The sequence below is a fragment of the Oryctolagus cuniculus genome, chromosome 5 (assembly GCF_964237555.1).
Source record: "Oryctolagus cuniculus chromosome 5, mOryCun1.1, whole genome shotgun sequence".
NCBI lineage: Eukaryota > Metazoa > Chordata > Mammalia > Lagomorpha > Leporidae > Oryctolagus > Oryctolagus cuniculus.
In genome coordinates, this window is record NC_091436.1 from 112,798,996 (window position 1) to 112,824,870 (window position 25,875).

Here is a 25,875-nt window from a genome sequence, read left to right on the forward strand (position 1 = left end):
GTGGGGTTTTTAAGCACAATTTTGGAAAAGGAAACTTGATAATCAGATGGACATTCAGTTAGAAGGCAGGGACAAAACCCATCAAAAGATCTGATTTGCAATTCTTTATCCTGTCTGGCTTGCTCATGATAAAACAAAAACACCATACAGAAGGATGGGGTAGGTAACTTGCTTTCACAATAAACTGTGAGCTCAGGAGGATGGAATCACCACTCCCTTACTATTCTCATGGTAAAATTGGAGATTCCTAAGGAAATGCATCCCAATTTCCAGTGATTGCCTGTTAACCTATCTGACTCTTCACATTACTCCCCCTCTCAAGAAGAATGGACTCCAACTTCTGTTAGGGGAACTGGGCAATGATCGCTATGGCTGCTTCATGCTGAAAAGAGGTGTCCTTAGGAGGGCAGACAAGACAGGGTTCTAGCAGCAGGTGGCTTCTCCGGGGGGGGCGGGGGGGACAGCAATGCCAGCTTGCAGAAACTGCTTCCATCCGAGGTTTTGTGTGGCTGTTATCTATGAGTAGCTCAGTTTCTTCATCTTAGTATGTGAGTATCTCCTCACAAAGTATATGTGACTATAAAGTAGGCTGATGATGTGAAAGCATTCTTGCCAACTCTGAAATGCAGTGGGATTTTATTAATTGACTTCTCCCTTGTGTTCATTCCCATTTCTATCCTGTTGCTACTGTTCCATCTACCTGGAATGTACCACTCTTCCTTTGTGCCCATGGGTCTGTTCTGAGCTGGTCACTCACCTCTCAGTCTTAGTCACCTGCTTCCTTCCCCCACCCCCTTTTTTTAAGATTTTGTTTTATTTATTTGGAAGGCAAAGTTATGAGAGAGAGAGAGGGAAAGAGGGAAGGAAAGAGAGAGAGAGAAACAGAGAGAGAGGTCTTTCATCTGCTGATTCACTACCTAAGTGGCTGCAATGGCTGGACCTGGTCCAGGCTGAAGCCAGCAGTCAGGAGCTTCATCCCAGTTTCCCATGTGGGTACAGGGGCCCAAGCACATGGGAATCTTCTGCTGCTTTCCCAGGCGCACTAGCAGGGAACTGGATTGGAAGTAGAGCAGCGAGGCCTCCAACTGGTACCCCTATGGGATGCTGGTGTCAAAGGTGGTGGCTTTACCTGCCTCACCACAATGCCAGCCTCTTTGAGCTCCCTTTCTAAGTATAGCCAATAGATTTCCCATTTTGTGTTTAATTTTTAAAAAATACTTATTTTCATCTACTTGAAAGGCAGAGTGACATATGCATGTGTGTGTGCGCACACATGGAGAGAGAGAGAAAGAGAGAAGGAGAAGCATCTTTCATCTTCTAATTTATTCCTAAAGGTCCATAACACCAGTGGCTGAGCAAGACCAAAGCCAGGAACCCAGGACACCATCCGGCTCTCCCACATGGATGGCAGCGGCCCAAGCACTTGAGCCATTATTTGCTGCCTCCCAGGATGCACCATTAATTGGAAGCAGAGGTGGAGTCAGGACTCCAACTCAGCCACTCTATTATGAGACGCAGACATCCCAAGCATCAGCGTAACCCACTGTACTGCAGTGCCCACCCTGTGTCTAATATTTTATATTCTGTCCTATTTTATCCATTAGATTTGAAATGCCTTCATGGAAAGAGTACATTTTATATACTTTTAATGTATTTCATATTTTTGGGATATTTCTATAGGCCTGGGGCACACTTAGGGGCTGAAAAAAAATACTGCTTGATTTTACTATAAGCCAGTGAAATAGAAAAGATAATCCAATTATATTTACTTCATAATCCTATTTTGTATCTGATCCCTTCCTGATTCTGAAAAGCACTTAGCCTTTGAATAATTTGTTACTAGCTGAAATTATTTAAGACCTATGAAATAAGGAACATATGTTTTAATTTAAATACTGTCCATATTTAGTTTTGACTGTTGGAGAATATTTTTAGTTCTTAGAAATTTATCTTGGAACTATGAAGTAATTTCTTTTACCCTATTAAAATATTCATTGTTCAAAGGTTTTTTTTTTTTTTTTTTACGATTGGTTTGTTTGACTTGTTATCTAATATACATCACATTTTGATCTTGACAATCATGTCTGTAATACTTTTGGATTGTATCAGGGTCTATATGTTCAGCTACTATAATTAAGCTGTCTCAGATTTCATGTATATTTTGCTAATTAATATTTATGAGGATGACATATGTGAGAAACCAGTGATAATGGGGGATGATCTAAATTCGGAATCAACTGAGCACATTTACTCTTGAGCCTCTGTGGTAGATAACATGCTACAGTAGGTTCAGTTAAGTCTGGATCTCTCAGTTAAGAGCACAGAATTTGAAAAGGATAAGTCATACAGACCTTATCTGCAGAAATAAAATTTTACAGAAAAAATGTTTGAAGTCAGACAAAAATCTACCTTTACTATGAGCACCATTGTGTTTTGTTTATACTTTTTAATAAAAAAAAAAAGTTTAAGAAGCAGAGAGAAGGAAAAGAGGAAGAGAAGGACAGAGATACCTTCCATCTACTAATTCAATCACCAAATGCTGCAACAGGTGGGGCCTGGGCTGGGTTGAAGCCAGGAGCTAGGAACTGAGTCTGGGTTTCCCATGTGAGTAGCAGAGATGCAGGTGCTTGAGCCACCACCTGCTGGTTTCTCACCACCTGCTGGTGTGTATCAGTCCGAAGCTGGAATCAGGAATGGAGCTGGGACTTCGCCCTAGGCATTCTAAATGGCGTCTTTGCACTGCTACACTAGATGTTCACTAAATGCTCACCTCTGTTTATGCTTTTTAAAAGACTACCATCCATAAAAAGCCACATATTTCTTCTGTTGAATTAAAAGACTTCCTTGAGAAGTTTCACTTGGAGTTGCATGTATCACTATGTAAAACATTGATCTCTATCTTTCCTATTGCTAAGAAGAAACAAAGTATTTTTTTTTCTTTTTGACAGGCAGAGTGGACAGTATTTTTTTTAAAAGTCCTTTTTTCTTTTTTAAAGATTTATTTTATTTATTTGAAAGACAGAGTTACAGAGAGAGAGAGGTAGAAACAGAGAGGTCTTCCATCTGCTAGTTCACTCCCCAAATGGCCGCAACAGATTGGCTGAGCCAGTCTGAAGCCAGGAGCTTCTTTCAGGTCTCCCACATGGGTGTAGGGGCCTGAGGACTTGGGCCATCCTCTGCTACTTTCCCAGGTGCAATAGTAGGGTGCTGGATCAGATATGGAGCAGCTGGGACTCGAACCAGCGCTCATATGGGATGTCAGTGCTGCAGGCCAGGGTTTTAACCGGCTGCACCACAACACCGGCCCCCAAAGTGTTATTTCTTTTGCAATTGAAAATTTCATGCCAGTAGTTCTTAGTGGATCTCCAGAAGGCTTTGTGTAAATGATAAAATTCTATTCTAGGAAGCATGGCTATTCTCTTACTTCTACTAACTGTGTTACTACTATATTGCTTTAACTGGATAACCAGACTTTTTTTTTTTTTTAATCAGGTAGCAAGAACTATTAACATGCATCTAGTTGATGAATGTGCATCCATGATACATACTCTGTTGTTAGTTTCAAACATCGTTTTGTTAGCTTGTCCTCTCTTATATCTTTCTAAAAATCTCTGGAAAAGAAATGCTAACTGAGTTCAAAGGCAGGTGACAGTGAGACATCTCGATTAATCTAAGGGTTCTAAAGCACTTTGGGATTAGACAAAGCCATCAAGGATGCTTTTGATGTTGCCATTACTTAGATTCTAGGAAACATTTGATATGAGTACATTTAAATCCATTGTGTAGTATTAGGAATACATGATTTTATGCTAAATGTTCTCTTAAGTGCATAAAATTTGTTTTTTCCTTTTTAGCGTCTCTTCAAGTCTTTAAAATGAGTGGTGCTATCCCTATTTTACAGATGACAAAAATAAGCCTTAGGGAGCTTTCTTAACTTGCTGCAACCCATAGAGTTTGTAGCAGTGTGGGGATTTGAGGCTTGGTCTTGAAGTTGGTGCTGTCTATCCTGCGGTTAAAAGGAAAATGCTTCTGTGCTGCTATTTGAACCTTGTGTTCACTGTTCCTTTTGCTTAGGGTCCCAACTCCTTAGCTCAGGATTTCTTGTAATACTAAACAAGGCATACTGTATCCATGCTTTATCTTCTTCAGTTCTCTCAAGGACATGTCTTATTCTACGTTATACTTTCCACCACTTTGTCTCCCTCACCCCCAAGGTAAAGACACAGGCAAACAAGGTCAATTCAGTCTTGTTCAAAGAAGCTTCTATTATATTGGAAAGTGCTCAGACGTCCATTAGCAGGTGATTGAAAAGAGACTAGTGTATCTATGCAATGGACATTGCTTGGTAACACAAGGAACAAATCACTAACACAAGCATGCGACAATATTGTTGAGTCCTAAAAATATTGTACTGAGTGAAGGAAGCTGGACTCAAAAGGCTGCATATTTCCATTAAGTAAGGCGCTGGGACAAGCGGAGCTAGTCCTCAGTGAGAGAAATTAGGTTGCCTGTGATAAGGACACAGAGACACAAGGGAACTTTGGGGGTTGGAAATGCTCTATGTCTTTTTTTCTTTTTCTTTTCTTTCTTTTCTTTTTTTTTTTCTTTTTTTTTTTTTTGCGGGGTTGGGGGTGCTGGTTACAGGGTACACAAACAATTGTTAAATCTCCTTGAACACTTAAGATTTACTTTCCTTAAGTGAGTTTATGCCAGAATTAAAACAAACAAAAACAGGCTAAGCTCCTTTTGCATGGCCCTGTCCTAGCACTTACCACGCAGTTTTGCAAAGGTTGGCTTACTAGTGTCCTGCTGGACTGGAGCAGAATGAGTGACTTATTTCTTTGTGTATCGCAAATGATGAGTATTTGCGTGAGTTTAGTGGATTCTCAGGAGGTACTTTTTGAATGAGGGGAATTGACCTTCTGGAAAAAAACTGGCCCCTTTAAAAAAAAAAAATGGAAAGAGAGGGTTTGGAAATAGTAGGAACTGTCTAGTGTGTTTGCCATGGTTGACAGGTGTTTGTACATCTAAGCATCATAGGAGTTGCAATTCAAGTCGTTATTAACTTAGTTATAGAGATTTATGTACAGAAAACATAGACTAGATTTCTATCTTTGTAGTGATTTGTTTTCACTTTTTTAGTCACTAGATGTCAGAAATTTAAAGTTCCATAATTTCTGTACTCCACCCTAATCCCCAGTCATTTCTTTTGGAATTGGTGTTAACTGGAGCAGATCCCTGAGCCTTGAAATTACTTTGTTACGGAGATAAATTTTGGTTTACTAGTTCCATTTCAGTAGTCAGGCAAAGGCTGCTGAGTGCTCAGTTGTCTGTAGCTAGTGGCCACATGGTGGTGCCCTATTCTCTGAGGGAACCCAGCAGCGTGACTGTCTCCTGGGAAAAACTCTTGCATTAAAAAATTTTTTTAAAGTTTTTTTAGTTAATAATTTTGCATATTTATGAGCTATATATGGTATTTCAATGCATGTATGTAACGTGTACTGATCAAAACAGATTACTCAACATTTTCCCTTCTCTGATATTGCTTTATGGGAGGCTTGCATCTGGCACCTGACACTGGGTTTCAGTGTTAACTCCATCTGTGTAAGGTGACAGTAGGAGGGTTTGCTGCCTGGGACACCACCCATGTAAGCACTGATTCAGGTCCCAGGTGATCCCTGTCAGATTGCACTCCTTGCTAGTGTGCCTGGGAAAGTAGAAGCCATTGGCCCAACTACTTGGGCCCCTGCTATTCATGTTATGGAGTTCCTGGCTCCTGACTTCGGCCCTGCCTAGTCTCAGCTGTTGTGAACATTTGCAGAATTAACCAGCAGATGGAAGATCAATATCTTTCTCTCTTTCTCTCTGTCCCTCTCTCCCTCCCCCTCTAACTCTGCCTTTCAAATAAATAAATAAATCTTAAAAAAAAAAAAAACAACACATGATAGCCAAGAAACCAGGAGACATTTTTAAAAAAATATTGTACAAATTGAGATGTTCTCAAAAAATATCTGAAGAATACTTGCTGTGTAAATCCCTTTGTTGTGAAAAATAATAATATATAAATTCCTTTAAGAAAAAAAGATAAAATCACCAGCAATCTCATTATCTAGACTTAACCACTGATATTATATTGGCATATTTCCTTGTAATCTTTTTTTCTGAGCATTTTGAAGCATATTTTCCCTATTGATATTGTAATAGGCATTTTCCATGTCACCAAACCTTTTCATAAATATTTATTTAATGAATGAATAATCTTTTTATGTGGCGACACTATAACTGACTTGATCATTTTTTATTGGAAATTTATATTATTTCACATTTTCTAGTAGATGATAATAATAGCTAATACATTTTGAGTGTTGAGTATTATTAATAAAACATGTACTTTATGTTGAAATGAATATTTTCTTTCATAAACGCAGTTTAAATTTTGAATTTTCATTAGACTGGAGTTTCAGGGTTAAAGACCATGGATTCTGGGGCTAACTGTCTGGATTTGAAGCCCAGGTACTCGGGAATAATTATAGCCCTCCACTGCGAAAGACATGAAATACTTAGAACAGGGCCTCGCACATGTTCAGTGCTATATGTATGTCACGTTGTACTTACAGAACACGTGAGCTGGGGCAGGCATTTGGTGTGGCAGTTAAGTTGCCCCTTGGGACATCCACATTCCAGATCAGAGTGCCTACTTTTAGTCTTGGCTCCTCTGCTTCTGATCCAGCTTCCTGCTAATGTGCACCCTGGGCACCAGCAGATGATGGCTCAAGTACTTGAGTCCCCTTACCCATAGAAGAGAACTGGATTGAGTTCTGGGTGCTTGGCTCAGCCCTGGCTGTTGTGGGCATTTGGTGAGTGAACCAGCTGCTATTGAAATCATTCTGTTTTCTTTCTCCCAATCCCCGACTTTGAAATAAAATGAAAATAAATAAATATAAAATTTCAAAACCACATGAACATTATCAACATTTAAAAAGCTTCCCAAAATGTTGTATTGTGGAGTCTCTCATCAGCATTATCTCAGGATGGGAATTTTTACCACACAAAATTAGCTATTAGCGAAACTTCCTCATATGTAGCTGTTCTTACTTGCACATTGACATTTAGTCTTTGTGTCTTGTTCTTTGCTCTAGTTTCCCTGATTTAGGTTAGGTAATTTACTCTTAAATAAAAGTCTAGAAAAAAAAGAAATATTCTTTTCTTATAGATAGTTTTGTTTTTTGTTTTGTTTTGTTTTTTTGTTTGTTTTAGAGTTAGAAGATGATATAGAGCTCACTTTCTTTTTTTTTTAATTTTTTTTATTTTTGACAGGCAGAGTGGACAGTGAGAGAGAGAGAGACAGAGAGAAAGGTTTTCCTTTTGCCATTGGTTCACCCTCCAATGGCCGCCGCGCTGCGGCCGGCGCACCGCGCTGATCTGAAGGCAGGAGCCAGGTGCTTCTCCTGGTCTCCCATGGGGTGCAGGGCCCAAGGACTTGGGCCATCCTCCACTGCACTCCCTGGCCACAGCAGAGAGCTGGCCTGGAAGAGGGGCACCCGGGACAGAATCTGGCGCCCCAACCGGGACTAGAACCCGGTGTGCCAGCGCCGCAAGGCGGAGGATTAGCCTATTGAGCCGCAGTGCCGGCTAAGCTCACTTTCTTATGAAGATAGATAGGAGTGGTCAGGGAATTTGAAAGTCTGAGGCCACTAGACAATTAAGATGCATAGAGTATTTTTTTAAGTGCGTGGTAAGATATCTGAGAAGAGTATCTCACTTCTTCAAAATTTGCCCTTGGTTTCCAAGAAAAACAAGCAGACAAGGTGGAGAGAATCAACCTAGGATGATACCCTCTAGTGGGTGAACTTCGTGGGGAGCTCTTTTCTCCTCTGACTTCAGTCAGAGCTGTTGTATTTCCATCTGTTTGTTATAGGATGTTTTGGGTAAGTTTTCTCTGGGAGAATGAGTCCCAACTGAAATAGGCTAGAAGGAGGGATTAAGTCTCAGGGAGAGGTCTCCTGGCATCACAGATTCTTGACTCATCTGTGTGCTTTTCCTCTTGCTCATCCGTGCTCCTGGGTGTGACTACAGGGAGAGGGGTGCGCTGGTGGTGGTGGTGGTGGCAGAGACCTTCTGGGTTGGGATTGTGTCACCTGGAGTGTGGCTTCTGAGGCCTCCTGGGGCATGCACCGTGACCCCGTCACTCAAGCCGCTATGCACACAAACTGTCCAGTATATTTCAATCAGGTGGGAGGCCATCTCATTATGGAACAAGCTGAGACAGAATTTCTTCCAGTGGTTCAGAGCAGTTGTCTGGGGTGTTCCCCACCCTTTTATGCCTACCGCTGACTCACTCTGTGACTGGCTTTGCTGTATTACAGGAGTGAAGATTGTTATGCATGTGAGTCATATCTGTAATTTACATTGATTTGAGAAATGTGGACTCAGAACTTGAGAAAAATACTCTTAAGCTGTTGGTCAAAGTGAAAAACACAATTGTGTGAAAGGAATCCTAAGAATTATAGGTTACTCTCTTTCATGAAAAGTGAAATTTGTTAGATGAATATTAGAACACACGGTAAGGTGTATTTGGTTTTATTCCTTAGGCCATAGTGACAAATTCATGGTACCAATCTTGAAGACAAACTCTGATTATATTCATGGAAACAATGAGAACATTCCATCGTGCAGTAACCCATGGAGTCTGGTACCTGAGAGAAAAAAGAATTCCCAAGTTCTTAATCGGTCCTTGTATTGATTTATATTCCCATCTTGGGCAGAATAAAAATTTCTCCATCTATCGCTTTTTCTAATTTACAATATGGAGGAATTTTTACAGTTTATTTAGTGAAGGGATTGATTCCTCAATCGCTTAGGACATTGTATTTCATTTTTTCTTTTTCTGGAATTGGTATACATAGTAAGAAATTAAAACATCTGTTTCTCTCATGTCCTTTCCATGATGTTAGAAACTATATGGGTCTGAATCACCCTATTTCCTTTTCCTGCATAGTGGAAAGGTGATGGAAAATCTGGGTCAAGTCTCAACTCTGCTGCTTCCTCCCTTAGAGAAACTTTAGGCTAGATTAAATTCTTTATTTTTCTTATTCTTTTTTTAATCAGTAGGGTGAAGTCAATGATGAATGCAGCGGTAGTATTGTTATGAGCTGATGGGAGTGCATAGCACAGTGACTTTGATATTTGTTGTAGGTACTTGGTACGTATTTGCTGATTGATTAAAGTGGCCAGAAAGCCAATGCTGTTTGTAGTGGGCCTATGTGATCATCTTATTTAACGTACAGCATTGTATTTAATACTTGTCATAATACTGTGTGACAAATTTTCTAGTAAGGTACATAAAGAAGGTGAATGTTTTACAGACAGAACTTATTACATCATTTTTCCAAACTGAAGTTGTTAGCTAGCATTGATAACCAAAGTTTGAACCCACACTGATGTAGATTCCTTGCCTCTTTCAGACTCCTGTAATGCTGTTTATCCCCAGCTTAGCTGCTCCCTGGGCCCACCGGGTGCAGTCACATAGGTGGTGAAACCAAATGAAAGACTCTTGGTATATTTTGAAGTCTTCAAGGCACCTAGTTATTTAATGAACTTATGCAGACATATATTGTCTAAAAAGGGTATTGTTTTGGGCAGGAAATGCCATAAAAATCAGGGGAAACAGGATTTTTTTCAGAAAGTAACAAGTCATAAAATGTTAAAGAAACCTGAGAAACTAGATGCATTCACTATAATTTGTTGCTATTTTTTTTATCTGAGCTACTTAGGCCCTATTTGGATACTTTTTGAGGATATCTTACATTACTTTGAATTTAAAATAAACTGTTTTCTCCACAAGTAGTAGTTCTAAGTGCAAAATTTTTTAAAAACCAAAGACTTTAAGGCCAAATATTATCTAAGGCATTTATACATGTAAGAGGTTTATTTTATATATCAATGATGTAGAAATGATATTTGTTTAATTTTGCTTCACCTATTTAAATAATATCTGCATGGTTTGGGATTTTTTTTTTTTTTTGACAGGCAGAGTGGACAGTGAGAGAGAGAGACAGAGAAAGGTCTTCCTTTGCCATTGGTTCACCCTCCAATGGCCGCCGCGGACAGCGCGCTGCGGCTGGCGCACCGCGCTGATCCGATGGCAGGAGCCAGGTGCTTCTCCTGGTCTCCCATGGGGTGCAGGGCCCAAGTATTTGGGCCATCCTCCACTGCACTCCCTGGCCACAGCAGAGAGCTGGCCTGGAAGAGGGGCAACTAGGACAGAATCTGGCACCCCGACTGGGACTAGAACCTGGTGTGCCAGTGCCGCAAGGCGGAGGATTAGCCTATTGAGCCGCGGCGTCCGCCGAGATATTTTCTTAATCAGATCTCTGAATATTGAAAGAAAGGTTGACACTGAGCACAAGAAAATGTCCAAGTGCTTACAGTCAATGTAGTATAAAGAGTTGCAGAAGCTTTTTGTCCTGAACACAGTTCAAATGGGCAGAAGTTAGATCATATACAGTATTTAAATGTTGTAGCAAGGTAAATACAATTAAAAGTCTCTTTTGGTGCTCAGGTAGGAGAAAGTAGAGTTAAAAGCAGATTGGAGGAGTTTTGTATTCAAGTCTTGGCCAATGCATTCCTTTTCAGAGCAGAACCCAGTGCTTCATTTTTCAGCCACAGTTGGTTCTCTAAGCAGCTTCTGCCCTGACAAAAGGCAGAGATCTGATAATAGATTGCCGGGGGAGGGGTGGTAACAGTGGAGGAGATACACAAAAGCATTTGTGGGGAGAGATTTGTGGCATCTATTGTTCTGAATCTCAGCTTACCTAGCACATTCTAAGCTTTTCTTGTTTCTGGGTTTGTGACAGATACAGACAAAACCAGGCTGCATTTTGTTTTATGGCAGTTAAACCCTGGGATCCTCCAAGCAGGGTGAATTCCTGAATATATTCTCAGCTGCTGGTTCTCTTTTCTGAGGCTTTCTCAGCCTCCCCATTTTGTATCCCAGCCTGGGCAACTGTCCTCTGAAGAAGTGTGTCATCGAATGTGCCTCCACCTCTGTCTCCACCTGTCACTCCTCTCTCGTCTCATCCCTTTTCCTTTCCCTCAACCAGCAGCTGAGGAGCAAGGGAAGCCGCACCTAGAGTGCTTAGCTCAGTCTTCAAACCTGAAAGAAGGTACTCCAACTGGTGACCTAGTCTTTTTCCCTATTTTCTACTGAGTATTTGAAAGTGAGTAAAAGAACTTGAAGCAGTTTTTTTAAACCACAATTGTTATTAATAGTAATATGCAGATGCATCTTCCTTATGAGATAATCAAACACTCAATCTAGAAATAGGTAGAATGATATCTATTATACAACTCTCCTTGCTCTTTCCTGATGAAACTGTTCTTCCTTCTGATGTATGGTACACACACACATACACACATATACAATTATTTTGTATTATTTTTCACTGAACTCCATATCTTGGAAATCTTTTTCATGTCATTTTGTGCATGCATATTTTCCTTTATTTAAATTCTATAGAATGGGTGAACTATAATTTATGTATCTCCTCTTCTGTTGTCTGACGTTCATGTTGTTGGTAATATTTTGCTGCAGTAAACATCCTTGTATGCTAATCACATATATATATGGAAGTGTTTATTTAGTATTTCCTACAAGTGGAATTATTAGTTCAGAAAGTGTAGAATGCGCATTTCAGTTTAGAATGAGTACTGCCAATTGCCCATGGAGAAGTCTGCCACTGCTATTTTATGCATCCATATTACAGTAGTTTTGGTCTACCCATTTCTCTACAATAGCTGTTATCATTGTTATAAATTCACGCCAGTGTGAAGTCGTGTTCTTCAATTGTGTTTTCTGATTTAATGAGTGGTTGAGTATTTCTCTCCATCTTTATTGATCATTTGCATTCCATCTATGAATTATATGCTCACTCTGTAATTTAGGGGGAACTGTTCTTTTTTTGTACTGATTAATAGGAGTCATTCATCTTTTTTGGGTATTCTTGGTATGTATTATATATGTAGCAACTATTTTCTCCCAGGCAAGTTTTTTTTCTTCTTTAAAAAAAAAAAAAACAAACCTGCTTATGGTGTGTGTTGTTATACCAGTGGCTTGTCAAATTTCTTGGGTTTTATATTTCCAGTTTTCTTTCTATTTATTTAACTTGTTTGGAAGAGAGAGAGAGAGATGGGGTGGGGGTAGGGTAGGGGAGGGGAGGGGAGATACAAGCAGAGATCTCATCCACGGGCTCACTCTCGGAATGCCTGCAACAGCTGGGGCAGGGCCAGGCTGAATCCAGTAGCTGGGAACTCAAGCTGGAACTCAGCCACTTTAGCCATCACCTTCTGCCTCCTCTGCCTGCCTCTCAAATACATTAAACAGGTAAATAAAAGTGAAGCCAGCGCCAGGAATTGATCCAAGCAGTCTGGATTCACTTCAGCTTCCTTTTCACAGTAGCAGAGGGGAAGTGATGGTGAGTGGGACGTGGGTTTTACCTTGGGCTCAGCCGTGTGAAGTCGCTTCCTCTAAGTCTGTAGTCCCACAAAGATGAGTCACATGGAGCAATGGAGAAAGGTTAGATTAACTGGAATCTGAACATCAATTGTAGCTCTATACCAAGAGAAATAAGCCATAACAGTGTTTCTGGAGCATTTGGTAGGACTTTTCAACTGAAATGGAGGTAAGAACTTCCTTCTTCCCTAGTTCATCTCTCTGGCAGCTACAACCTATCACAAGTTATGTTGCCTGAGGCTTTGGTGGTTGAAGGGCCTAATCAGGTGGACAAGGGAGGGCTGTGGTACCAGCTGTGTGGTAATGGTGAAGGCTGCTAACCCACAGATGGCTTGCTTTGGGGTGTGCAGACTCTGTGGTCTGTTTCCACTCACTTCTGTGTATACAAACAATGCATGTCTGCCAGTTTCAGGAATGGTTCTTTTCACCGATCTCAACTACTAAAGCCCCCCCCCCCCCCCCCCCGCCACAAACCAGAAAGCCTTAGAACAGTTCACTTATTGTATTTTTGCTATGTTGTACTAAGGAGCTCTTTCTAGTGGTAGAAAACTTAGGTTTCGTTCTTCTCTCCATATTTTCCCCATGCAACTCCAGCACTTCAAAGTTCCTGCCTTTTTTTTTTTTTTTTTTTTTTGAGAGAGCCCTTTGCAGAGTGTTCCTTGATCTTTTAAAACTCTGCTTGATCCTTATTGATAAACACAGAAATCTCTCCCCACCCCTAAATGCCAATGTAACCCCTTAGGAAAGCAGGGTGGTGGCTTCCCTCCCTCCATTCTTTAGAATCCCTAACCTACACAAGGTAAATTCCAACTTTTTTGTGTTCCCTACCACTGAGAACTCAGCTTACTTTTCCTTTTTATTAACCCATTTTTGAAAAGTTAAAATTTTGTTTTCCAAGTGAAATTTTAATATCAAGTATGCATTCGCAAACCACGTCTCTTGTGCTTAGTAGTTTTGTGATCCTGGGCAAGTTGTTTGACTTCTAAGTGACTTAGTTTCTTTATCTGTAAGTGGAAATAATTTCGGAGGGTCACTATGAGTATAATGTGCTATAAACATGTGTCATAAGAAGAAGAACACCTGGTAAATGTGAAATGCTTTATAATTGTTTAGTATTTTTTTTATTTTTATTTTTTTTTAAATTTTTTTGACAGGCAGAGTGGACAGTGAGAGAGAGAGAGAGACAGAGAGAAAGGTCTTCCTTTTGCCGTTGATTCACCCTCCAATGGCCGCCGCGGCTGGCGCGCTGCGGCCGGCGCACCGCGCTGATCCGATGGCAGGAGCCAGGAGCAAGGTGCTTTTCCTGGTCTCCCATGGGGTGCAGGGCCCAAGCACCTGGGCCATCCTCCACTGCACTCCCTGGCCACAGCAGAGGGCTGGCCTGGAAGAGGGGCAACCGGGACAGAATCCGGTGCCCCAACCGGGACTAGAACCCGGTGTGCCGGCGCCGCTAGGCGGAGGATTAGCCTAGTGAGCCGCGGCGCCGGCCAATTGTTTAGTATTTTTATTATACTCCTGTTTCCAGCCAAATAGGCAGGTTCAGGCACTTTTGTAGTGGAGGCAGGGGTTCTAAAACAAATAAAAGGAATTGCTAAAGGAGAGAAAGGAAGTGAAGGGATGTTTACTAAGCAGATACTTAGAATAGTTAGAAACTGTATAAGGATATTTTGAAGCATCTTCACAATAATTAATCTAGCATCATTGTGCTAGATTTCTCTTGGCTTGATTGACTCTCTTGCTAAAAATAACTAATAATTTTGTGATGTTTTGGAGTTATTGTTTGTACAGTTCCTATTCAGGAAGGCCTTTGATGTTTCAGAGAAATATGGACATGCTGACGATGGCTGGTCTATTGCTCGTTTAGAATAAGAATTTTCAATTCTTGACATTTCTTCATTTATTTGTGCATAGAAGTGAAAGTCTCACAAATTGGAGGCTCCTTGGGTTTTCTACAGTGTTAGATTAAGGATTCTACTGGTTGATGACATAGAAAAGGAACGGGTTTTGGAATCAGACTTGAGATCCCACTTAGGAGGCAGGCACTCAGCCTATCGATTACGATGCCAGTCAAGGTTCCTGTTTCCTACCCACACTGGAGAGCCTGGTTTTGTTTGCTGAGCTCTGGCTACTGACTTCAGCATCCTGCTAATGCAGACCATGGGAGGTAGTGATGATGGCTCGAATAATTGGGTTCTTGCTGTCCACGTGAGAGACCTGGACTGAGTTCCTGGCTTCTGGCTTTCAGCTCTACCCAGCCTCAGCCACTGTAAGCATTTGGAGAAATAAGCCAATGAGTGGGAGTTCTCTTGTGTTTCTCTCTCTCTCTCTCTTTCACACACACACACATACACACACACACACACACACACAAATAACCAAATTAAAAAACTACAAATTGCCAATGAACATAGATTTCAGCCTCATTAAAAATTAAAGAATGCAAATGAAAACAGCATTTATTTACAAAGAAGTCCCGCTCGGGCTGTGGAATTTTAGGCTACTTTCTTCATCTCTTCAAGCCTTTTCACAGCTTTAAAATGACAGTACCACCCAACTCAGGGAACTGATGTGTGATCCAAATGATAATGTTACCGATCATGGAGGGAAGGGCGGTAGTCTCATGGGCTCTTTTCCTCAGCTTAGTATAGAGATAAAAAACTACAGAACAATTTGCAAAGAGGCAGAAACTTTTATTGGATTGAGAAGCGACAGAGAAAGCGTCTGGTCTGAGAGGAGACCAGGTGGAGTGCCCGTGCCGGACACTGGCTGTGAGTGGCATTACTGTCTATTCAGTGGGTTATCCTATTGGGGATGCTCATTGGACAGGGGGTTTCACATACGTATGTTGATTGGTTTGGGGCTCATGGAGATAGCCGGGGTCTCCTGGGGACTGTCTTCTTAGGGGCTCAGCCCTCTCCTCTGCTAGCTCTGGGTGCAAGATTGCAACTAACTTGAAGGCATGATTTAAAACCACAAGGTCACAGAGATAACCAGGGTCTCCTGGAGCCGGTGGACTCTCCCCAGGTGTGCGGCCCTCCCTTGCCAGCTTTTAGTGAAAGCTTGCACCCACCTGAAGGTGTGAGTTAAAGCTGCAAGGTCACCCATGCAGCACAAGGAGCTAATAGTGGGGGAGATGCCAGTTGGCCTGGAGACAGGCTTTCCAGCCACGGCTGGCAGCCTGCTTGTGGAGGACATTCTACCTATGTCTGAGGGGCCCACAGACCCCCAGCCCCACTGGCCGTTCTCAGAAAATTCATCCATGCCGTACAAATAAAGAAAAACTTGATATGGTATTCTCCCCGAAGGAACGGTCTAGCCTGCACAGGTGAGCTTTCCCAACACATTCACAGCACATGTATCAGGGATGAGTTAAACAAGCTGGGCTGGATGTTGTTTTTTATTGCAGGGGAATTTTGCCTGGGGCGGTAGAGGAGAGAGACTGATGAGTTAGTTCAGCCATGAGATTTAACATTCTATTGGTTTGCCTCATTGCAAAAAAAAAAAAAAAAAAAAAAAAAAAGGAAGCAAAGCTCCCTTTTTAAAGAGACTTCTTACTAACAACTTTAATACTAAAAGGAGGAAGCAGACAGTTTACTTTCTTTTTAGTAATAGTTGAATGCAGACTGTACAAAATAGCAGAGGACCTGGCTTTGCCAATGTTTGTTTAAAAGGGGGTGTTGACTGATTTTCAGCTTCCAAGTAGGAGTGTCTAGTCAGTGTTTTCCTTTCTACATAGAAAGTTAACAGGACTCTGACACATCTGGGTTTGTACTGAGAGACTCTGGGGAGCTGTTGCACAGATTTCCAGAAGAATGATGGGGCAGCTCCTGAAAAAGGATCACGCCTGGAACGCAAAGCTGGTGGGACTGATGTGCTGTATGGGTTAGTAGTGTCACCTGTGGTAGCACTTGCCTGTTTCAGAGTCCGGGAGGAGGAAGGTTGCACTACCTGCTTTGGTTTGCACGATAGGAGTTTAGCTTCTGCCACGCACCTTTCTGAGATGAACAGAATCATGACCACTTCCGAAGCTGCCTGGAGAGAACTTTCCCCTGTAGTGTTTTGCTTAGCATATGTGTTTTTATGGTCTTAGTATTTGCTGTGTGTGTGATACTTAGTGCATTTAGCTTTGATTGGATCTTTCTGAAAACCAGTCAGTTGTAGGTTGTGATATTCAGAGCTCTTTTTTCGCATTTATTTTCCTCCAAATCCTATTACTGTTTGCCTTCACGTTTGCTCATATTTTTTATCACATTGTACTTTATAAGCTGAACGTAAATGTATATTTTCATTTAAAGCTTATTCTGTAAATGAATTAATATTCAAATAGAGGAATACCTTAAAACTATTCAGAATAATAACTGGGTAGTTTGTAAAACCAATAGATTGGTTAAAATCACAGAATGAGTTCCTGTTTTTGTTGTCATGGCAACATTGCCCTAAATATAAACCTTAATGTTAGACGTCTGTAACTGAATGAAAGATCATTATGAGACTTGTAATTGGAAAATTGAATAGTGTAATCTGGAATACTCCCTTTTGAAATAATGTGCATGGAAAGTGGTAAAATTACAGTCTTTTCTGATTTAAATATGCCGTTGTTGTAAGTTGCTCTCTTGCAGATGATTGAGGCCATTAAAAGTTCACATTCACTTTTCTCATTAATGTAGCATTGTAGGAACATTCTAGGGTTCAAGAATTTCTCTTGACACTTGAATGAGACTCATATGGGTTTAACATGTTTTAAAAGAAAAAGGTTTAGGTTGTTGCTATGAGAAAATGGTATCAGAATTTATGTGTGTTTGTATGTTGTATTTGTTGATTCTCTTTCCCAGATATTACTGCGGTATTGCCTGCCAAATGGTTAGCATCATGTCACATTTTCAGTTGTGCTGTTGAGCCTTTAACAACCAGCACACAGAACCTCCGTGACAAAAAGAGAATTTTTATGCGCAGTTACTTCAAAAAGTTTGTGGAAAATGGAATTGAAAAATAAGTATTGTGGTGCAGAAAGTTGTTGAACTCCATGTTTATGAGGAGTATGCCTATTGTGAAAAATATGCATGCATTTGAACATTTTTTTGTACCAAAACAAACTTCTAATTCATTTGCCACAGACTTTTGGAAGTCCTTTCATAGTTATAGTATTTAAGTGAATCTCTTCATTTTAATTGGCAATAAAATATTTGATCACATTAGCTTTCTTGATAAAAGAGTTGGATCAGAAATTAGTAAATCTATCTTTAATTCACTTGTTCTACTTCATATACCTTAAAATATAGGACCAATTTTTATTAACAGAAAATAATAAATGTATCTTGTTAACCCTCATGTAATCAAGAGGAGGAGAGTTTATATAATAAACATAATAAATTTCCTAAAAGTAGATTTGTAAGAGATCATATTGTTATGTGATGATTAAATAAATGACTGAAAATTTGGAGGATGGTTATAGAAATACTTTATATTTTATAACTGTGTGGAATGTGTATTTTTGAATTATAAAGATTTTTACTAACATTTTAATTTTTTATTGACAGTTTAACTTTAGGATCCTAGATTGTTAATTGGATAGGAATAATAGGAATATATTTTTTTCTTTTTTTTTTTTACCTAGGGAGTAATTTTTGTTTTGTTTTGTTTTCTTTTTGCTAGAGGCGTAGAAAAGCATTGCTTAAAATGTGATATACGTGCTAGGCTTGAGCACAGAGCTTCTCCTGTTTGTAATCCCTTGTCCAAAGTTCACACCACATAGCAGGGCCCGGTTCTTCAGCTTCCTGCTTATGACTGAGGTGTGTTCAGCACTTCTGTTTGAAGGATGAGAACAGCTTCAAGTAGTGGAAACAACCCTGCAGGGGAATCGCAATACTTGGATTCTAATCATGGCTATTTCAATGATAAATTATTACATCCTGGTTTCTTGGAGGAGAAATTTGCACCTGGCTGACTTTTCTCTTCCTACCCTACTTGTCTCCTTCCAGCCCCAGTGACCTACCCTGGGCATGGTTGGAACTCCTTCCTTTTGTGCTTACCACACTGCCTACCCATCAGGTGTATATCCTAGGGGTTGAGCTCCAAAGGCCAAAGCCAGTGCAGTTTATCTTCGACTTCGTGGTGCCAGTACCACCATGGCACTGGGCTCAACAAAGCACTTGATAGAGGTTAGAATGAATAAGTAAATGAGAGAAGTATAGCATTTGTGTTTTATCAGTAAGGAAGACTAATAGATTGTATTTCCTCGTTCTTGCCTCATGTACTAATTAGTAATTTAGTTTCATTCTGAACTTTTTAGGAATTGCAAGGCTGAAAGACATTGTTGGTTTAAGAGATATAGTCATATGTACTTCCATGTATACATGTGAAAGCAGTTCTTCATTGTTTGCCTGAGTTGAATTGTCCTTTCTGAAACATAATCAATTCATATGGATATATATATATATCCACCTGTTGAGTGCGTAAAAGCAGTGTAGCATCTAGTGTGTGGTAGACAAAGATGAATGAGTTCTGTAAATGGTACTCTGAGGTGCCAACAGAAGAATTAATAAGTGTTTTGTGAATGATAATATTGGATAACAATTAATAGCATTGTTATTGGCATAGTAAATATAAGCAAAATTCCTAGGGAATTTTACCTTTGGAATAATGCAAATATAACAATTTTAGTATAAATTCTGAGCATTTAAATTCAGAATTTGCAAGCTTCTACCTCCCTGTCTGCTTTGTGCAACCCCTTCTCCAGTTTTTAAATACCCGGCATTAAGTCAGGAAAGAGACTAGAAGTTTGGAGCTCTGAAAAGGTGTTTGCTATAGGTAGAATCAAATGATAGGCTGTGATAAGGTACCCTTTTGTTCTTCCCAGACAATGATAGGACATGGAAGAGGTTTTAAGGAAGTGCTTTCCTGAAGAGATGCTTATGAAATACAAACTAGGTTACATGGCCCTTTATGTAGGTACTAAAGTATAAGGAGCTCTAAGTAGTGTGCCATTATTAAGTTGTTCTACAAATAATTGTATTTGAATAAGCCCTTAAATTGCTTTACTAAAAATTAAAACAAATTATTTATTTGAAAGGCAGAGTTACAGAGCGAGGAGGAAAGATAGATCTTCCATCTGCTGGTTCACTCCCCAAATAGCCACAATGACCCAGGGCTAGGCCAGGCCTAAGCCAGGAGCTAGGAACTTCTGGGTCTCCTGCATGAGTGCAGAGGCTGCCTTCCCGGGCACATTAGCATCTTCTGCTCCATTCCCAGGCACATTAGCAGGGAACTGGATTGGAAGTGGAACAGCTGGTACTTGAACTGGCACCCATATGGGATGCTTGTGCTGCAGGCTGTGGCTTAATCTGGCCCTTAAAATTTCTTGAACCATTTCCTTGTCATTGATTATTTATTTTTTCAAGCTTTTATTTTGCTGTTTAAAACACTCTGATTTGTATTCTCAAAGATGCCTTTTGTATGTCCATGATTATAACTTTCAAATAAATTCTAGAAGTAGACTTGTTGGGGAAGAGTCTATATATTTTAAGGCTTTTGATATGTATTGGCAAATCATTCCAGGGCACTTTCTTTGTAGGGCTGCACTGCCTATAGGAATTTCTGTGATCATGGATTGTTCTTTATCTGTGATTTCTATTAGCTACATCTTACCATGGAGCACTTGAATTTTGACTAGTGCAAGCAAGGAACTGCTTATTAATTTTACTTTTTGTTCTAATTAATTTAAACTTAAATAGTCATATGTTCTAGTAGCTACAGTATTGAACAGTGCAAGTCTAGAAGATTTAAATCAAAGTATATTTCCACTAGCATTATATGAATGTGTGATATCTGTCCTTTTCAAAAATTTTTTCCTAAAACTTGGCAATTTGATAGGCTCAAAAGTTTTCCCTATGGTTTTTTAGAATACTATTGTTGGCCGGCGCTGCAGCTCACTAGGCTAATCCTCCGCCTTGTGGTGCCGGCACACCGGGTTCTAGTCCCAGTCGGGGCACTGGATTCTGTCCCGGTTGCCCCTCTTGCAGGCCAGCTCTCTGCTGTGGCCAGGGAGTGCAGTGGAAGATGGCCCAGGTCCTTGGGCCCTGCACCTGCATGGGAGACCAGGAGAAGCACCTGGCTCCTGGCTTCGGATCAGCGCGGTGCACCGGCCGCGGCGGCCATTGGAGGGTGAACCAACGGAAAAGGAAGACCTCTCTCTCTGTCTGTCTCTCTCACTGTCCACTCTGCCTGTCAAAAAAAAAAAAAAAAAAAAAAAAGAATACTATTGTTAGTGAAGTTGAGTACCTATGGGAATTAACCTTTTTTTAATGGAATAACTGATTTTGCCCACTTTATATGTTAAGATGATCATCTTTTTCTTTCAAATGTCTAGGAGTTTTTTTGATATTATTGTCAGTAATGTCTGATGTTGCAGCTATTTTTCCTGTTTGGTTTGGTTTTATATTTAATTGATATTGAAATGATTATGGAAGGTGCAGGTCTTTGAATAAATAGGATAAAGCATGTTCAGAGATACTTTAGTTCCATTACGATAGTTCCAGGGGTTCAGGGATGAAGAATGGAAAGAACAAGAGATGAAAACAAGAGACCAAGATTGTCTTAGTCCCAGGGAAAGGATGGAGAGCATCTGACTTGTGGAAGAGGGAGGGCAGGCCACCCTGGATAGAGAAAAATCTGTCCCCTCCATCTCACAGAAAGGTGGAGTGGAGGAAACAGTAGAGAGGGAATTGCTGCCTAGAAGAAGGCGGTGAAATATCAGTTGTTAGCTCTAGACGTTGTAAGATTATGATTATCCTTTGAAACAATAACTTCATGAACCAGAATATTCCAATTGCCTTTTGAAGCCTTCTCCCTTGGTGCCATAGTAATTACCACAGGATCACTCTCTAGTGAGGATCTGGTTGGGATGCCTGTTGGTTTGCCCCCCCCCCCCCTTTTTTTTTTTGACAGGCAGAGTGGACAGTGAGAGAGAGAGACAGAGAGAAAGGTCTTCCTTTTGCCAATGGTTCACCCTCCAATGGCCGCCGCAGCTGGCGCGCTGTGGCTGGCCGTGCTGATCCAAAGCCAGGAGCCAGGTGCTTCTCCTGGTCTCCCATGTGGGTGCAGGGCCCAAGGAGCTGGGCCATCCTCCACTGCACTCCGGGGCCACAGCAGAGAGCTGGCCTGGAAGAGGGGCAACCGGGACAGAATCCTGTGCCCTGGCCGGGACTAGAACCTGGTGTGCCGGCGCCACAGGCGGAGGATTAGCCTAATGAGCTGTGGCACCAGCCCTGTTGGTTTGCTTTTAAAGATTGATTTATTTATTTGAAAGGCAGAGTTAGAGGGAGGGAGAGAAATAGAGAGAGATCTTCCTTCTGTTGGTTCACTCCCCAAAAGGCCACAATTGCCAGGGCTGGGCCAGACTGAAGCCAGGTGCCAGGAGCTTCTTCCAGGTTTCTACATAGGTGGGAGGGGCTCAAGCACTTGGGCTGTCTTCTGCTGCCTTCTCAGGTACCGTAGCAGAGAGTTGAATTGGAAGTGGAGCAGCTGGGACTTGAATTGGCGCCCATATGAGTTGGCACCCATATGTTGCAGGCTGCAGCTTTGCCTGCTATGCCACAATGCCAGTCCTTGGGCTGTGCCTTATTATCAGACAATAGGAGGAATTTAGGAGAGAAGTGGCATGGTGAATAATTAATCCACAATCCCCTCCAAGCCAGAGACACTGAATTTAGGTCTTGCTTTTTGTCAGGACTTGAAACTGTTTGCTAGAGAAGAGTTTTAACCTTTGTAAATCTTGGTCTCTTTTACTGTGAAGCAGGAATGCCACCATATACCCTTTCTCTTCTGGTTCTTAAGAACAGGTGGGATGAAGTGGATGTTCCTGGGCAGTTCAGTGCAGGAGCTTCCTAGTGCTAGTTAAGGGTGGGTTAGACAACCTCAGGTGGTGGTGGTGGTGGTGGGTTATGCAACAAATGGACAGAGGCATTTGTTTAATGGAGTCCTGGTGGCAAAAACAACACTGCAGTGAGAAAGAACCCTTTCATGTGTTCTTACTAAGAACTGAAAGCAGCTGAAATTTAATAAGAATATTTGAATGCACTGAACAGAACCTTTAAAATGCCTTGCTTTTGTTTATGTGCAAGATCACAGCAAAAGTCTTGTTATTCATAGATTTTGCCAACCTTGTTTTGTATCTTCTTTTTTTCCCCCCAGATGAACGGGACAAAGTTCAAAAGAAAACATTTACCAAATGGATAAATCAGCATCTCATGAAGGTCGGTTATTATTTCCTTCTCGGAATTGTTTTTGCATGCTTTAGATCTTTTGTAGTCATTGATTATATGGGTGTTGAAGCACAGCTTCTGAATATCAGGTTGGAAGCTTAAATTCTAGAGTGTTTCACATACATTTTATGCATGTAGAGTTATTTGATGTGTGCTTTGTGGGTAATGAAGGAGGTGACAAGTACCCAGTGATTACAGTGCATTCTGTGACATTATTAAAACTTATTATTATTGGACTCTGAAAAGTCTTAGCAGCTTAATAAAAATCTATAAATATTTGTAGGTTAGGGAATAGAAAAGCTATGTTTCTCAGTAAGAATTTTCTTGTCACCTTTTCAAGATTCAAACCAAGCTCTGACATCATTTATGTGGGTGACAACTTGTTAAATGAGAATAGAGATGAACTGTAGAGACAAATGTCTATACTAATTTTTCTTCTTGTATTTCGTATAGCATAAGGATTGGTGTTCATGTTTGCATTGCTTTGTTCATGAAGTGGTTTAATAGTGCTGGCTCTTAATTCTTATTCAATGTGTTGTGGATCACTTTAAGAATCTGATGTAAGCTCTCCAGAAAAATATACACATTTAAACAATATTTGCTTGCAGTCGTGGTGTTATTGGACTCCACTGAAGCCCTTCCATAAATCTCAAGTAAATAAGGCTTAAGATTTCACACTGAACTATAGTCATTTTTTCCCCTTTCTATGGAGAACTCTGAAGTAGAAAACAGGTAATATTTCTATGTGGAAAGAATTTTCTTTCAAAGAAAAATTATTTTGAATGTGGTCGCATTCTGAGATTAGCCTGAAAATCTTACTTGGATTACCTTGGACCATAGGAGTTATAATAATAATGTAATAGCATCTGATAACCTTCTATAAAAGTGATTTTTATTTTCTAAGCATGTCAGAATTGCCTGAGGGTGTGTCATTCCTCCCACCCCTTGCCACTAGGCACTCATACCCCTTTTCTCAAATTCTGATACTGTTTCTAGAGAGGGCATGTCACCCACTCTCCAGATGTGAGTCTCTTCTGTAGGCACTCTGTTAACTGCTATGGCAGGTTGGGAATCAAGTCACAGCTGCTGGGCACCAGAGAGGAGTGGAAACACGAATGACGATGGCTGTCATGAAAATTGTAACACTGGCATCAGACAGATATTTATTGGGAGCCTACTGTCTACCTGCCATGTTAGACTGGACTGAACATTTATCTTATGAGTGGTTCATAAATTGGATGGTTGACTATCAATTGAAATGAATGTCAATATGCCAATTTAACCTTTGCAAAAAATGTCCAAATATGGATTAAGCTCTGTGAGGACAGAGGCTGTAATACTCTTTCCTAGAGCCCACTGTACTGCTTGATGGGAATGTTCTCCCTATGTATAATGCACACTGTGGGCATGAAATTGTTTGCTGTGTCCAACAACCCTCCCAGGGGATTTAATTTCATGGGTACACACATATAACCTTTAGAGTCAGTCAGCAAGTATTAAAATCCTCATTTACTTGAAGTACTTGATTTTTTTTTCTGATAAAATGACAAATCCCAAAGATTTAAGGCTTAACTATGCTGCAACACAGGAAGAATTGTGAAAATAAGTATTCTTAGGTGTCGCAGCCCATAGTTGTGATCAGATTAGTTTATTTGCTTCTTGAACTCTGTTAGAGGTCAGAATTTGAAATTAGCTCTCATTAAGTGAGAAGCCACTTTGAGGGAGAAAGCCAGGCAATATAGTTTTAATATTTACATTCTTACTGTGTTTTGTTTTAGCATCAGCTCAAGGTAGACTTTTATAATGCTAAAAATTATACAATGAAAGTTTTGAGACAAAATTCAAACATGTCAGAACATAGCTTTTTTTTCTTTCTTTTTTATATCTACAAGTTACAGTGTTAACCTCAAGTGGAAAAAAAAAAGTCCCCAGACATTCTGGAGCTCCAGATAATTAAGGTTTATGTTGTTACTCACCAGAGAAAAATCAGCTTTCATGAGATTTTTAAAAATTTAATTAATTGTAATATATTTGAAAGGCAGAAAGAGAGAGAGATCTCAATTTTCCATCCGCTGGTTCACTTCCAGCTGCCAGCAACAGCCAGGCTGGGGCCAGGCCAAAACCAGGAACACAGGACTCAGTCTGGGTCTCCCACATGGGTACCTGAGCCGTTACCTGCTATTACCTGGGTTCTGCATAACCTGGAGTTGGAAGCAGAGCTAGGATTCTAACTTAGACATTCTAATAGGGAAGGTAGGTGCTGAGCCCAGTGCCTGCCCCTTTCATGAAATCCTTTTACGTTTGACTTATGCCTTGATGGAAGAAATGTTGCATGAGGTTATCAGCCTCATTTTGTCCACTAAAACAAATGCTGGACACTTGTGGTTTGGGCCTTAATCTAATTAGTGGGAATAAAAAGTTTGTGTATGAATATTGGATTGAAAAATCTTGAATTTTTTTTTTTTTTTTTTTTTTTTTTTTTTAGGCAGAGTGGACAGTGAGAGAGAGAGAGAGAGACAGAGAGAAAGGTCTTCCTTTGCCGTTGGTTCACCCTCCAATGGCCGCCGCGGCCGTCGCACCGCGCTGATCCGAAGCCAGGAGCCAGGTGCTTCTCCTGGTCTCCGATGCAGGTGCAGGGCCCAAGCACTTGGGCCATCCTCCACTGCCTTCCTGGGCCACAGCAGAGAGCTGGCCTGGAAGGGGGGCAACCGGGACAGAATCTGGCACCCTGACCCGGACTAGAACCCGGTGTGCCGGCGCTGCAAGGCTGAGGATTAGCCTAGTGAGCCACGGCGCCGGCCAATCTTGAAATTTTTTAAAATGATTTATTTATTTGCTTTGAAAGAGTTATAGAGAGAGAAGGGAAGACAGAGAGAGAGAGAACATAGAAAGTATTTCTTTATTGGTTTTCTTATATTCACCATTTGGAATGTTGAATACTTTCAGGGGGTGAGAGTTAAATAGGTCTCATATCTTTCTGTACCATATTCAGCTAATGAAAAATATATTATTTGAGGAGCTTTTCATCAAATGGGATTGTGTTATATAAATGTCAAAAGAAAGCTATGAGAAATGTCCATCAGAAGTGAGAAGTGAGTCAATAAA

At 40.6% G+C, this 25,875-nt stretch overlaps 1 protein-coding gene across 38 annotated transcripts in view; it reads left to right on the plus strand.

Annotated features, from left to right (window-relative positions):
- The window catches only part of DST (dystonin), a 486,283-nt gene that overhangs the window by 191,264 nt on the left and 269,144 nt on the right, over positions 1-25,875 (plus strand). For 35 of the 38 annotated variants that reach the window (XR_007923259.2, XR_011388661.1, XR_011388662.1 and 32 more), the window contains one exon: positions 22,700-22,761. Coding sequence is in view for 35 of the 38 variants with exons in the window: in XM_051855540.2 (XP_051711500.1) it covers positions 22,700-22,761 (62 nt within the window). In the remaining 3 variants the exon portion in view is untranslated. Of the gene's footprint in view, positions 1-16,252; positions 16,394-22,699; positions 22,762-25,875 lie in introns of those variants that run through there. The other 3 variants (XM_070073926.1, XM_070073925.1, XM_051855558.2) reach the window with 3 other exon arrangements.